The sequence below is a fragment of the Anopheles aquasalis genome, chromosome 3 (assembly GCF_943734665.1).
Source record: "Anopheles aquasalis chromosome 3, idAnoAquaMG_Q_19, whole genome shotgun sequence".
Classification (NCBI taxonomy): Eukaryota; Metazoa; Arthropoda; class Insecta; order Diptera; family Culicidae; genus Anopheles; species Anopheles aquasalis.
This window is the reverse complement of record NC_064878.1, coordinates 26,011,540-26,026,595: the sequence shown is the minus strand read 5'-3', so window position 1 is coordinate 26,026,595 and position 15,056 is coordinate 26,011,540. Positions and strand designations below refer to the sequence as shown.

Here is a 15,056-nt window from a genome sequence, read left to right as displayed (position 1 = left end):
TAACCATTCGGTTGCCCCTTCGGTAGCAGCAACCGATCAGGCCACCCACAGTGGACCTCCGACATGTCGAGCACGAACTGCTCCTCACCACGGTACGCCTTCATGATGCGCCTGTACAACTCCGAGTAGGTGGTCCGATCCCGGATGTCGTAGTAGAAGTCACGCGTGTTGCGCTTTATCTGGTTCTCCCCGGCAACCAGCTCCACCGCGTACTGGTCCATCTCGACGAAGAACTTCTTCATGTACTGCAGCTGCCCAAGACCGTACATCCGGGGCCCCATGTACATCCGGACGATGCCTTTGCCGCTAAACTGCGAGCTAACGTTCAGGACGTAGCTGAAGGGTTTGTGATTTAGTCGGTCCTTCCGTGCCATCACGGTAAAGTTCCAGCTGGACCGTTCACCACCATAATCGTACCCTAGCCCGTTACTGATATCCGCATCGTACGGCTCGAAGAAGGTAACGAGCCGATCGACGGTGACGCTCCGTATCTCGACACCATCGTACGTGAGCTGCGCCACCGTGTAAGGCGGTAGATAGCTCTTGAAATCCCAATAAAAGCTCAGCAACCGCTGGTAGAACTGATAGAACGCCGGATCACGCATCGACGTCTCGTAGTGCATCAGTGGACCGGGCCAAACCTCACCCACGGAACCATAATAGTCACCCTGGGCCAGCACCATCCGGGCCGTCGTTTCGATCATCTTGTAGTAATCCGCGTTCACACTATCCACACTGCCGCTCACCAGATTACCGACGGTATCGATGGCTTCCGGTCGGCGCAAATCAATGCGCTGACCATCGACACGCCCCTCCACGTAACCCCGATCGATCGCCTGCCGGATACGTTCTTCGTGGGCCTTCATTCCGGCCAGCTTCACCGGATCGTACGGTCGCCAGAGGAAGTTGTTCTCACGCGCCCGGAACGGCACCCCATTCCAGTAGCTCAACATCGGATAGTACCCGGTCGCAACCGGTGTCTCCCAGGTTAGTTCCTGTATGGGGCCCAGTCCGTTCGAGTTGCGCTCCAGGTAGTAACGAGCCAGCAGCTGCTGATGCATAAACAGATACAGCTCACCGCGTCGATCCTTGTTCAGACCAAGCTTATCTCCTCCCAGGAACGGCGCATAATCCATCATGAAGTAGTAGTAGTACGCATTCAACCCAACATCCTCGGTAAAGTACGCTAGCGATCCTTCGCCGTAGAAACGCGTTGAAAAGGTGGAACTATAGTTCGAGCGTGCCACATTATACTTCGGATTGGCGTAGAAGCCATACTCCCGATCCATCGCACGCCGGTTTGTGGCATCCTGGAAGAGATCGGCTTCGAAGAAGTGATGCGGTATCACCTCGTAGATGGCCGGCAGAACGATACCCTGCAGATCCGGCCGGTGCAGTACGGAGAGTGTGAGGGCACACAGGAACATACCCTCGTTGGTGTGCTGCCGGGCCCAGATCACGTTCTTGTAGTACGTATCCCAGTCGAGTGCATTCTCGAAGAAACGGTACAGCAGCATCGTTTGCTTCGCGTACCAGTAGTTGTAGATCGTAAAGATGGCGCCCTTACCGAGGAAGCCTTGCTCGAACGCACGCTGGAACTCGGTCACTTCCGTGTAGTTCTGGGGTGGTTGGAGAGGACAGCAATGCATTTCAGGATTAGTATTTTTTCCAATAAGTTTCACAGCTGCACACCGTAAGTCACTTGCCTGGTATTTGCTTTGCTCCTGGATCCATCCTTTAGTGTATGGTAAGTATTCAGGGATGGCTAGCGGCTGATGAAGATGGCGCAAGATTTCGAAGAAAAACTTTTGCTTGCCAAGAAACTCCTTATCGGCTGTCGAGTAGTGGAAGCGTTTATAGAGTTAATCTATCGACAGTAAGTCATTCTCTCTTTACCAATTTTGTGCGAGATGCCATTAACCGTTGTCTGCGATGTTGGCACGTAGGTGGCCAAAGAGAGGCACAGCGAACCTCCAACCAATGCCAACAGCAACCAGCCGGCTGACGGACAGCTGATCATCCTGCAGCCTGTAATTTGCTTGTCCTAAACGAGACTGAAACATGCCGGACGTACGAGGATGGCTTTTTATAGCTACGCTTACAATTGGGTGATAAGCCGTTCGATGGGACCGGTAACGATTGCAAACCGTACACTGCATTCTGTCGAATCTCGGGATCGGGTGGTTTGGTGCGCTCGTGGCTGATAAGCTGCTTCGCCGCATCGTCATCCATGCACACTGTCTTGTTTGGTCTAAACGGTTTAGAACAACACATTTACTTTGGACTGCGTTGATGTTCGTTTAGTTAATGCAATACACGAGCTGGTAGCATCAATGTTATTGATGGTCGGTACATGGCCTAAAAGCATTTGCTAACGATGCCAGTAGGATGCCAATAAATTGACTAGAATAAATCAATAAAGGAAAAGGAAATTTAGAGGATTTTCAGTTTATTATTTTGAATAATCATTGGTAAATGTTGTATTTTTTAGCAATTTTGTGGCTAAATTACGGGTGAACAAAATGACACGAATCTGATAGGATACCAAATCACGACAATTCAAATTGTACGAACTGATTTATGAATGATTGATATAGCTTATGCGTTATGCGAAATGCCCGTTTCTCTCTAACATTGTAGAGCAGAATCACGAAGCAGATATTCGCTGTTCTATTCCATTCCGCAGCTACAATCGCAATGTTTGCACAACTGTTTACCTTTCGCATAAGATTCGGATGCCTAAGGCGTTATGCGAAAATCATCTGAAAAAAACCGACGTATCAGGTGCAATGTTTTATATACTAAGGTATCTACTGTTGCATAGCGTATTTCATGAAAGCTTAGGGGAAAAGGAAAGAAACCAACACATTTTTTACACTTTTACTTCAGATTCAGCAAATAAAAAAAAAGCTGGTTCCATCCTCGAAGGATTCAAAGTCAATTCTCGTCAAGCTAACGACCTCGTGGTGGTGATCACCAACTGATGCAACGATGGGGTAAACTAAAAAGCATATTCCCTACATTATGTTTCATATATTATGTTTATAGATTACTCGAAAGTATTTGCAAAAAATAACAAATTTAGCTATTCGAATCCACAGCCTATCATAAAGCCTTTTTGAAACCTGAAGCCGGTAAACAGCTTTCATCTCACAACCACTCCTATGCCCATATTGGCAACATACGCCGCTTTGCCACGGGCGAGATATTTTGGCTGTTGTACACAGTGCTCTCAGTCGGTTGTTGAGACAGGTGCTGTTGACACCGGATCCCATCTTTGAAATGAACTTCAGCAAGAGATCTATCGTCTATGCAGATCGTCATGATGATAACAAGTGAAATGCAAAAAAAAACCCCTAAACTGGATTCCTATTTCCGTTATGTTGTAGTCGTAGACACGGGTTAGTAACCCATCTCAAGGATAATGTTCGTTCAATAAAGTTACCTACATGCTACACTCGATCGTCGGTAAATGAATGTTTTCGAACAATCCGTATTTGCACAGCATTTCCTAACCTGGAATGTTCTCGATCGTACCACAGATACGAAGCATGCATGGTGGTATGCATACAGTCAACATGCAAGAGGTTATTGATATTCATGTACTTATGTTTGATATGGTCGAACTTTTATGTTTGATGTGGTCGGAAAATATTAAAGGACTTGCGCCTCAATCTACGCATTAAACATATATACGGTCGATATGTTCTCTTGTAATGATTGATATTAATGTCAATGGTGTCAACGTCAAGAGTTTCGCCTCGAAATCGAACAACTTCCCAAACACAGTGAGTTCGTTTAATAACAATACGAATGTCATTATCTTTAGTTTCTTGATCAATCCCATCCTCAATAAACCTTGGATTTTGTTCAAATTCTTATCTCACTCTCGTCGGTACGAATTTTCGCACGTGTTCCAGTTCCAATGTGATAGACCAAGATTCCTAACGGGGCAACGCTCCTTGTGTATACAGCTGCTCGTGAAGATTCTCCATAGAGAGCTGTTTGGTATAAAAATTCGCTTACGATAGCGACAGATTCAACATTTCGTAGAAGCAGTTCGATTCTAGCAGAAGTGCCGTTCGACAATGAAGCATTCGGCTTACCTAGTAGTTGTAGCCCTGCTGTGCAGCAGTGGTCTCACAATGGCTGAAGATGGTAAGAACGCTACTGTGAAAAAAATCGGGTCAGGCCGCATCGTCGGAGGATACGCTGTCAATATCGCAAACTATCCGTACACCGTAGTGGTGAATGCTTATTACTCGAACTATGTCAGCACGTGTGGTGGCATTATCGTGGCTTCGACCAAAGTGCTCACAGCGGCCCACTGCTTGTATCAACTGCCAATCAGATCGGTATAGTGCACAGTTGCCAGTTATTGAGGTGTCTTAGATAAAGGCGAGGCTCACTTCTTTTGCAATACTTTTACTACAGATCACTATCCGCGCTGGTAGCAGCCTTCGCTCCAGTGGTGGAACGCTCTTCAACCATCTTAGCTACATTGTACATGACCAGTATAACGCTGCTAATTTCGCGAACGATGTGGCGGTCATTACCATTCGGGGAAGTTTCAACAATTTGGCGAATGTGGGCAAAATCGTCCTACAGAACACGGAACCGGTGATTTCTTCCATTCTTGTGACCCCCTGTTTCGTCGTTGGCTGGGGTTGGATTAACTTGAACGCACGGTTAGCGGACACTTTACAGCGTGGCAATTTCGTGCTCATGCCCCAGACGACCTGTTCCAGCCGCGTCCGTGGTGTGTCGCCCACGTAAGTACAGCAAAATGGTGAGAAAACATTTGGCAAATGTTGATGACAAACTTGCGTTCTCCGTACTCCGCTCACAGAACCATTTGTGCTCAATCACTGGAAGGCGATGCCTGCCGCGGTGACAGTGGCGGTCCACTGGTTTGCAAGGGCCGCCTGTATGGTGTAGTGTCGTGGGGTCCTCCGGACTGCAACGGTGCAATGCCGGATGGTTTCGCAAAGATTACCGCTCCCAGCATCCGATCCTTTATTCGTACGAATGCCGGAGTCTAGACAACCGGTTGTTGTTGTTGTTGTTGGACATTGAATTCCTGGTGTGACAAATGTGATGCACTGATATTGAAATACAGGACTTATGGAACATAATAAAACGGGAAAGCATCTTTCATACTTACCTATACGAGGAACCAAACTGCTTGTAGGTATACTCTACCTCATCATAATTCCACTGTTCCACGTTGTGCAAATAGAGGCTAATCAAGGACAACAGACAACAGAGACAACAACCACAGCACAGCAGCATCCCAGAAAACGGAAACACTTGTGGGACAATTCTTATCGCTTACGATGGACGTGGTATGAAGCTGAAGAAATAAAGCATGGAAGCCTTAAATTTGGCAGCATAAAACCGGTCACATCTCAGGCTAGAAATAAGCTAGTCACATGGAAAAGCTGTCATTTTGTAGGTATTTTGTCTAGCTATCCATAAAAAATTGCGATTAAATTATTGGGTCACGTTGTGTATTAATTTACGCACTTTTGGTGTTATGCGACTCATCATTTGCTGCATAGTATTTGAAGTAACTTCATTTGCCATTTTTTGCCACCATTTGTATATTCCCGATGGATTTTTAATCATTTTACATTGTTTCTTTAGTTTTCTTTAGATATTAGTAGATAATAGCCCAATATAATTGTAGTGGACGACACTGTGGGCAACTTGGTGGATTGAAGATTGTTGGTATGAAATCAATGCTGTTGTTTCGATACCAACTTTTAACCTACGTGCTATTACAGCAGCTTTCCAAATCGAACCAAAACTTAACAGGACCTTTATGAGACTTAATAAAAGGTGGAATGATCTTTTCCAGGCATTCTTCTTTGTACAAACGGCCGTTCATGGACCCTCCCGTCATGAAACGGCCCGTAGTTTTCAAACCACAACTGCAGTTCGCTTCCCAAATGAGCAGTTTACGGGTGATTTTATCTGCGTAAATGTGCTAAAACGTTTCTTTCGTATTCCCTCTACGAATGCTGAAGTCAAATTTGTCTGCCGGTTTTTGCCAAAATGCAGTTTTACGTGAGTTCTTACTCCAGTTAAATTTAGATTTCATAGTAAGTGTGCGGATTTTATTTTCACCCTTCGTGTTCCATCAGCGATAACTTTTCATGGTATGGTTCGATTTTGGCAAATTTTTTATCACTAAAAGAGAAGACTATAACCTTGAAAAAGACACCAGCAGAGTAGCAAAGCGACCACTAGGGGCACTGCAGTGAGTAGAAGAGTGCGGCCAAGTTTAAGGTGTCCCATGCTTTAGTGCGCAGTTTATAGACATTGTAAACATACTTTCAGATACTTTTTTTTGTTAAAGCAAATCAAGTTCACACCGTTCGATCACGATTACGATAACTTTTCCATATCGGTAATATATTTTCCATAGTTTCATAGCGTTTAAACATACTGATACAGGGTTTCGGGTTTGTGTGTCTTTTTTTTTTTTGTTTCATTTTTATCCTTTTCGCACCCCCGCCTCCACCACCACCGGATTGCCAACTTCATCCCTCGAATATTAACTGTGGGATTCATGTTTGATGTGTCCCTCCGGACTTTCGTTTATGCTGGTACGCTGGTTTCCGGGCGGTTTCTACGTTTACTCATCTAATAAGCAGTTTGTGGAGCGCCTCAGATGCGCCTCATTGCCGTGAGTAGGTGTTCTGATATCATGAATCCTCTATCATCTAATCAGCCGCCATGTTTTTCACGAATATCGAGCCGGCAGCTTGGAGTTTCATTCATCGTCATGACTTCCCGCGCTCTTGACCGATTCGTTTCGGCCTCGGTTTTAATGTTGGCCACCGATGTCTGACGCGTGAACTATTCCGAATGTTCTGTTCTTCTACCAATAAACAAAAAGTAAATTGTATCTTGTATACCCTTTTAACGGTTGTGGTAGTTTCTCGCTTATGCTTTTCAATGTTACATTCATACCTATAATCACTCTAATAGCTGTAAGACTCGTATGGCTTGTTACTTAGTTTGTTTCCTTCTTCCGCTTCCGCTTCCGCTTATTTTTTGTGTGTTTTCTTCCGTTTTTTGCTGTGCTCCATCCATTCAATACGCTTTTCCATGTATATCGTGCTATTTTCATATTGCCGTTTTCTTATTACAAAATTGTCCCAATAGGTACGGGGTAGTGAGTGAAGAAATCAATGAAAGACGAGAGCGAGCAAAGGGGCTTTGTTGGAATATGTGTGACAGAAGAAGCTTACCATTAACATAAAACAATTAAGCATAATACAGCTTGAACCGACCGTGCCGGAAACTGTTGCTCTCATTATGAGTGCTCTAGTTGTGAAGGGTCTGAGAACATTGAATCATCAACTGTTAGCACATCGGTAGCTTGCTGACTTGGTAATGGAAAATCGCTTTTTGAAGCTCAAACTATACCACCCAGTAACGCACACTTTCTTTTATTCTCCAACTCCACCTGTTGGTCATTTCCTTGTATTTCCGGGTTTTCTGTTTTCTTTTTCTTTTCGAGTTTTCCAGTTGAGACGTGTGGTTGTGAGCGAGTTTTATTAGAAGACTATCCGGTAAAGTGTGATGTTCTATGGTTTGTCGGTGATTTCGTCATTACAGAGGATGAGCGCGAACGATCTCTAAACATTAATGAGGTAGATTTTCCATATTTTTCTCTCTCTCTCTCTCTCTCTCTCCTATTTTGTTTGCCCCGCCGTGTGTTCCGTTTTTGCACAATTGGTTGCTCTCACCTTGCCCACACACGTTCCCAAAATCCACGTGATACGTTTTCCCTTTTTTGTTTTTCCGTGTTTGTTGTTGCTGTTGATGAAACATAATTTCACTGTAAAGTTTTGTGTTTTTTTTGTGGTTGCTTGATTGTTGATAAATGTTGTTATAAAATAATGGAGCAGTTTTTAATTTCTTTTTTTATCCCTTTCGTTACGTTATCAGCCAGCCAAAAAATGTATCTTGCTTTCCCATCCTGTCCAGCTTCCTTGTTAGTTGCCTTTTGGTTTCTCCCGCCTCTTCGCTTTGTGCCTTTTGTTACCTTACTGGTCCTTATGGTGAATCGTTATTTGTAGTTCTGCTGTGGCAGAATTTTGTGATTTCCGTTTGTTGACTGTGTCTTCATCGGTTGTAAACGTAGAAGATATGACATAGAAACAGTTGGATTCAACGAGTGATAAGACGGAATAGAAATGGTTAACGAAAGTTGGAAAGAGATTTCAGAGAATAAAGAAGCGGCACTACATGCGACCAAAGAACGACGCCACCATAAACATACTTGATCTACGTAATGCTAAACCATTTCACCGAGTGAACTACCACTTTTTGCCTACTCGTCCTGTTGCTTACCCACTCGGTTACTCTCTATTCTTATGCCTTTCTTTCATAGTTTTACCGTTTAGCTGTCTGATAGTTTGCCATTACCGGGTTGCACGCGGGTTATACACACTGCTCTAAATTCCACTAGTATTCGTAGTTAGACGTACGCTTTCTGTTCCATATCATTTCGTTAATTTTATTTATCTGCCACGTTACTTCTTTCCTTTCCGCTTCCTTTCTAGTGTGTTCTAGAATCTATCCTCTACATACCAATAGCACACGAACAACACAACCGTACCTACGACAATCGATTCCGTTTTCATGACTTTTTGTACCATTCGTGGCCTCATGTTGGCTGGCTTGCATGCTCAAGAAGGATGCGTAGCTGTCGGCCTCGGAAACTGGTCCAAAACTCTTTCGGCGGAATTGAGGTGTATGTCTCGAGTGTGTTCGCTGTGCTCATGCTGCTGCTGTCCTGCTCAATCGCCAATCTGGATAAACATTCTATTTACAATTTCATCTAAACCATGTCCTTCCTTTGCTCGTGCCCTTCGACAGTTTAACGGCCATTTTCTCACACCTATCCTCCCTCTCTCTCTCTCTCTCTCTGCTATCCATCGGCACCACAAAAGAGTCACTTCATAATCTTGCATCGCTTCCTTCGGCTAGTACGTTCTTATCCATTCATGCTCCATTACGTTTACTACGATCGAAATCATTCATCTTCCTTTGCTGTTCAATGTCGGCTCGTTTTATCTTGTTTGTTCCGCTACCAACTGTAAGCTAAGCCTAGCTTAGGTTTCCTTCACGTTCTGGCCTGCCTCATTTCTGCATCCTTTCTGTTCCCTTGATTCCCTGCCATTTTTAAGCCCCATAGCTCCATACCTAGTATTCAACGGATCCGTTTCCCGACCTAGAATCTAAGATCCACTTCTGGTTCATTCTAACTGCAACCTTCATCTAACATTTTTCCTGTTTTTAGCGCAAAAAAATTAAAAGTGAACAGAGAGGTATGGAAACGAAGACAGGTAGACGTTACGTAGAGTTTCACCAAAGCAGGACTGTGGGGCGCTTTGGCCCATTTTTTGTTGCGCAATCGTGCCACGATAAAAAACTTCTTAATCACGACCCCTGAGGTGGTTTTAGGCGACCATTCTCTTGCAATACCCGTCTCGAAAGCTTCCATTCCGTCACTTACTGATGCTCTTTCTCTCTCTCTCTCTCTCTGTCTGCATTTTATTACAAATTATGTCATTGATTGATTTACAGTTTACACACATATTTCAGCGGCACACGCAGCATCTATCGATTGATGATATTACATCTTACTGTCTACGACTTAAAGGATAGTATCACTAATAACCGTCCCGTACTACAGTATGTATTCTGACCCATACGATTCCTTTATTCATGATAAACACATCCCACACGTTCTTGCACCGTTGACTGCCTCAGCACGTATGCATGTTGTAGAGATAAGAAAATGCAACTCAACACAGGTGGCAGCACAAGGATTCACTGTAAGGGGATGAAGAACTGACTTCCAGCTTGGATTCGGGTTGCTTTCAGCGCAACAGGTGTGGTTAGGGAGGGAAAATACGACGGTCTTTGTGGTCTAGCTGTTTAAAATGTGTAAAACAATATTAATCTGAAAAAAATACCTGAAAAAATAAAGAAATCAAATGGTAAAAAACAATCGATTAACCAAACGGGTGGACAACAGAACAGATCAACGAAAGGAGGACAATGACACTCGAAAAAATAAACAAAACAATTTGATTTCATTTGTCAATCAATCCAAGTAGTTGGTATTTTAATTGCTTTTTTTTCAATCTTTCGGCCCATTCCTTCCCCTGGCCTTTCCATATTCCTGGCAGAGTGTGTTCCGTACGTGCTGTTGCGAAAAATTAAAACGTTACAAGAAAAAGATCACTCATTGAGAACCGGGCTATCCGGGCCTAGGCTTTGTCTAACGCAGTGTCCGGACACCGGCCGGTTTTGCTATATCTTAAGGGGTAAGTAGTAGTTGCGCGGCGGTTCGTCCATCGAAGCGATCGAAATTATAGCTACTAAACACATCAATACAAAGTAGGCATTCGACAGCCTGGCAGCGGTTCTTATGCGGTAGTCCTCTTCCTACTAATACGTGTGGCTCCACCTTTCGCCGAAAGCGTCGCACACATTATCTCATAGAACGTTAGCTGGTAGATTATGTCTACTTAAAGTGCCTTAGGTTGTAATCGCATGGCTTAGAGGGTAACTTATCGGCTAAACTAGGGATGGAGGAGAATGGGAACGTTTGTGTTTACTAAAAAAAACACATGTTTTACAAAAAAAAATCCATAACTAAGGTACACAAAAGCAACAGCAATCATTTTGTATTTCGAGCCGGTGTGGGGTTTGTCCCGCTACTGCAAAAAAGTGGGATGGTGTTCGGCAGTTGTTTAAATGCTAGGGATATACCACAAAAGGAGGACGATGACGAACATGTTTAAAATTTTACTAGCACTATAAATAAGAAATCTCACTATTCCTCCTTGGGCCCGCACCACAAACCTGCTGCTCGAGCAAGAGAGAGAGAGAGGAAAGAGAGCGAGAAAACGTTGGTCGCCTTCGTACCGTTGGAAGAGTTGTTTTTTTTTTGTGTGTGGCAGTGCGACAAAAAGAGTAGATGAATTAATTTGCTTAAATGCTTTACGAAAATGAAAGCTTCCATTATTATACAATAAAACATACCGTGCGTCGCTTTCCGTTCGGTTTGCACCTTCGAAGAGAGCGCATCGGGGACGCGCTTCGTGCAGAAACATCGATGCATGTTGAGCAGCAGTGTTTAGCTGACTTGAGCGTTTGGATTTTCCATTTGATTTAAATGTTTAATCTTTAGAATGAAAGTATTATTTTATAAAAATCAGTCCGAAACGTAAATTTCTAACGAAATAATCCACCGAACGTAACGTGTGCCGAACACATTCGATACATCTTAAGAACACCACACATATCCATCGACTCACGTTATCCGTGTATCTTTTGTCTTTCTTCCGTTAAAAAACAATAAAAACGACACATCGACAGCACCACTAGGCATAAAGGAAAGGGAGCTGATCACATTGATCAGTTGGGAGGTTAAAATAGTTTCATTATGCAACTAATTTTGAACGTTCCTTGGCTGGGCATCATTTAAGTCTTTCGAGTCATTACAGGAAGCACCAATCGCATGTGACCAGCGCAAGGGACCGCAGTGAACACGCATTGAAACAAAGGAATTAAAGATAAAACTAAATTAAAGTAAGATGAATTTAATGGTAGAGAAACCAAAGAAAATTTATCGTCTGTACTGTACCCTACAGATAGGTACCGTACATCGCTTTCGTATTATCTGAACGCAGTTACAGGAAGCAATAAATGGCAGTAAATGATTGGCAGTGTTGATTCTGAATCAAGTAAGACGAGCACATTTACATTCACCGCAGCTATCGTAACCATCCAAACAACCGAGATCCAAGCTGGCAGTGTTCGGGCTTCGAAAGGAAGGTATTGAACGTTACTATTTTAAACGACGAAAGGGGCTGCTGTAGTGCCACACGACTACTAGGATTACTTTTCATCTTTGCTATAAAACATTCAAAATATTACCCATAAATTTTGATTAACCGACGCCGGAAATGATTTGGATTGCTGTGTTTTGATTTAGATGTCCCCCCAGAGCTGTTTGTGCCGTTTTCCCATCATTTTACATCATATAAAGGACTTGTCCCCTCTCTTTTAGCTCTACCCATTGGAAGGTATGACTACGCCGTCAGGGTTCGACTCCCTTTCCTTTAGCAAATGGTGTTACTATCGCGCGATCGACATGCATCCCCCTCTCTGTTAGTGCGTTCGACCGTCGATCCCGGCATTATTTCATTTTATCAGTCATGTTTTCATTTTTTGGCAGTGGTCATTAACTTTGCGCGCGACTAAATAATTCTATTCATGTGCAGTTACCGCAAACGTCGTGCGTTGCGACGTAATGTACCCCAGGCCCTGTTGAACCGTTTGCAGAAAATATCAAGAGGGGACCCGGGCGCTCATATGTGGTGGGTTGGTTTTTTGGGGAAATTTCTAAACAAAATTTTGTGATAATTAATAAGCTAAACCAGGGCTGAGCGACAGACAAAAATGAAACACAAACAGTTCCTCTCTTGCTTGCTATGCCGCATACGTATGCCTAAACGGTCAAGAGTCTGCGGGGTTTTTACTTTTTATCGTGCCCTCTTCTGTTACTCCTTAATTATCGCTTAACGCCAGTGAATGTGTTTCATTAGCTCCATTCGTGATAAAGTTTTTTTTTTAACAAAAGAAATACGTGTCGTTTTCAGTCTTTCAGCCTCCGCGCATCGCTGATGATACTAATTGGGATAGGCTTGTATGAAGATCGAGGCAATGTTCCTTTGCCTGGATTCCCCCCCCCCGGTTACGAATACTTCAGAGAAGCATATACGGGGCAGTACGGTTCGTATGTGTTATGGTATGTGTGTGTGTTTGAGTGTGTATTTATAAAATATTAGAGAGTTTAGTCTCGACTCACGTATGTTACAGCATTTCATAATATATGTCATATTCATTCCGTGCGTACAAACAGCCGAACGTCAACTGCACACTACAGCGCCCTGTCTACGTTACGCGATACGCCACAGTTTCGCTCTATGCTTCTGCTGCTCCTGCTTTCCTGATTGCATTGTTCGACTCGACAGGGTGTAGGGAGGGCACTTTCGAATTCTCGCTTTTCCATTCTAAACGCTACAAATGAGATCAACGGCATTTGAAATAATTTTGTTTCCCTTTGTTGCTCCGACCACCCGCTTCAGAGCTTCATTCATTTCACAGCATATCTCGCTCGCATGATCAATTTTGCTGTCATACTTTCTCAACGATATCTGTCTATAATAATTATTTTACCTAAATGAAATGTAAGAAAATAACTCTAAGCCCTCGAAATGCTGCTGCTGCTTCCATCAAGAGCCACATTTTAACTAAACGATCCGAATGATGATTGAAAATGTAAAACCAAATTTCAATAAAACGGGTTTAATGGTTTTGTTGATCGCAACAAAGTGCTTCCTGTGACAAAAGCACTTTACCAAAATATTTTACTAAATGCAGAATACCTCCGTTCGACATGGTGTGCACATCCACTTTTCCACTCTTTACTTCGCTCTATCTCTCTAACTTCTCTTTCTCTCTCTCTCCTCTTACCTTGTCCTTTTCATTCCCTCTATTTCTCACCATACTCTGACACACATTATCTAATGTACCTTACATGAACCTAGCACAATTTAGGTTGATAATAAAGGGACAAAAAAGCTAATATAGATGTATATATGTACTGTAATATATACATCTTTCGCAAAAGGATCATTTGTGGCTTTGTTCCTTCTCTATTCTGTTGCTCGCTGCTCTCCTCCCTACACAGTTTTGGTTTCCATTTCGTTTGTAAGAATCACGGCTTAATCTATATCTACAGGTCAACTCTGCTGCTTCTGACTTGAAGAAGGCATCAGCTACCGCTCGACGGTGTCGGTCGATTAGTTAATTCGATCTCTGGCGCAAATTAAAGCCCGCTGCTGATGTACCCACAGCACGGCGATTCCGTCGTTGTGACGTCGGCATTGATGAAACGGGACGATTTCCAGATACTGACCCCGCGCATGTGCGCTTCACTGGCATTGGTGGTACCGGCTGGTTCGAGTGCGACACGCTGAGCTGCTCGCAAGGTGATGGCCGGACCACTCCGTTGCCCTTTTTAACCCTGCAAGGTCAGGAAACGGATGCACTAGCGGGCGTCACAGCCGTCGCCAACGTTCGTGTGACGGCGGCAGCTGCTGACGCCATCGGAGCGGAATCCCGTCCCGGTGCTGATGCGGAAGAGCAGGAAGATGACGATGAGGACGATGCTGATGATGACATCGACGAAGAGGTAGAGAACGACAGAGAACCGGAGGGAGCGGGAGATGAGACGGACGAAGAAACTTGCATCGAACCACAGCTTCCTCCTCCGATAGGTGCATTCGTGCTGGTGCTACTGTTGCTCCGGCCATTACTCGCTCTCGAAGCCTCAAAGGAAGCCTGAGATCCACTGCCCGACGAAGGAAGCGAGGTCATGGAGGTCGAGAAGAGGGCCGAAAAGTCCGTCTTGCCACCGGATGTGTTGTCATCCTTTGTCGAAGTTGACTGACACGAGGCGGATGATCCACCGTCGCCACGCTGCTGCTGTTCGTTGCTCATCGGTTGTCGCTGGGGCTTTCGCTGTTGCTTCGGAGCTAGCCGGAAGATGCCGCTACTCGCGGAAAGGCGAGTACTCAGTGCTGAGGAGCTAACACTGTTCCAGGTATTGATGCTGAGGTTCGAATTGCTGCCACTACGGCTGCTGCTGATACTGCTACTACTGCTGCTGCTGCTACTGCTGCTACTGGTGACTATGCCCATCCGATTGCTGTTGCTAGCCGTTGCAGATTGTTCCTTTTGCAACATCAGGCTGTACTGGTGAAGGGCCACGAGCGGATTGTGGTCCACCATAGGTTTCGTGCTGAGTCGATCGTTTTTCAGATAATCCAACAGATCATTTTGCTGCTCGTGCGTTAGCTGATGCACCTCAACCTGCTTCTCGAGCTGCACACTTGCCTCTGGTAGCCACTCATCGGGTATGCTGCAAAAAACAAAAACGGTAAGTAAGACACTTG

The 15,056-nt window shown here is 44.3% G+C and overlaps 3 protein-coding genes across 4 annotated transcripts in view; 1 reads left to right on the top strand and 2 right to left on the bottom strand.

Annotated features, from left to right (window-relative positions):
• The window catches only part of LOC126574571 (hexamerin-1.1-like), a 2,473-nt gene extending 241 nt beyond the window's left edge, over nt 1-2,232 (bottom strand). Inside the window, exons 1-3 of the mRNA XM_050234847.1 lie at nt 2,103-2,232; nt 1,707-1,834; nt 1-1,619 (exon numbers count right to left, since the gene is read on the bottom strand). The exon at nt 1-1,619 is cut by the window's left edge and continues 241 nt beyond it. Of these exons, the coding sequence (XP_050090804.1) occupies nt 1-1,619; nt 1,707-1,834; nt 2,103-2,232 (1,877 nt within the window). The remainder of the gene's footprint in view (nt 1,620-1,706; nt 1,835-2,102) is intronic.
• A 1,856-nt stretch (nt 2,233-4,088) lies between these two features.
• Nucleotides 4,089-5,042, top strand: LOC126576052 (trypsin delta-like). Its single transcript, XM_050237135.1, has 3 exons — nt 4,089-4,355; nt 4,435-4,772; nt 4,850-5,042. The coding sequence occupies exons 1-3, from the start codon at nt 4,089-4,091 to the stop codon at nt 5,040-5,042; spliced, it is 798 nt and encodes a 265-aa protein (XP_050093092.1).
• Nucleotides 5,043-10,065: 5,023 nt separating this feature from the next.
• LOC126576160 (zinc finger protein jing homolog) overlaps nt 10,066-15,056 on the bottom strand; it is a 58,402-nt gene continuing 53,411 nt past the window's right edge. For both annotated transcript variants that reach the window (XM_050237318.1, XM_050237319.1), the window contains one exon: nt 10,066-15,022. In XM_050237318.1, the coding sequence (XP_050093275.1) occupies nt 14,134-15,022 (889 nt within the window). In that variant the 3' untranslated portion in view covers nt 10,066-14,133. The remainder of the gene's footprint in view (nt 15,023-15,056) is intronic.

Excerpts from the sequence above, each read along its gene's own strand:
- LOC126576052 (XM_050237135.1), top strand. The coding sequence starts at position 4,089 with ATGAAGCATTCGGCTTACCTAGTAGTTGTAGCCCTGCTGTGCAGCAGT. Across the intron at positions 4,356-4,434 it reads ATCAACTGCCAATCAGATCG|ATCACTATCCGCGCTGGTAG; the intron begins GTATAGTGCACA and ends CTTTTACTACAG. Across the intron at positions 4,773-4,849 it reads GTCCGTGGTGTGTCGCCCAC|AACCATTTGTGCTCAATCAC; the intron begins GTAAGTACAGCA and ends CTCCGCTCACAG.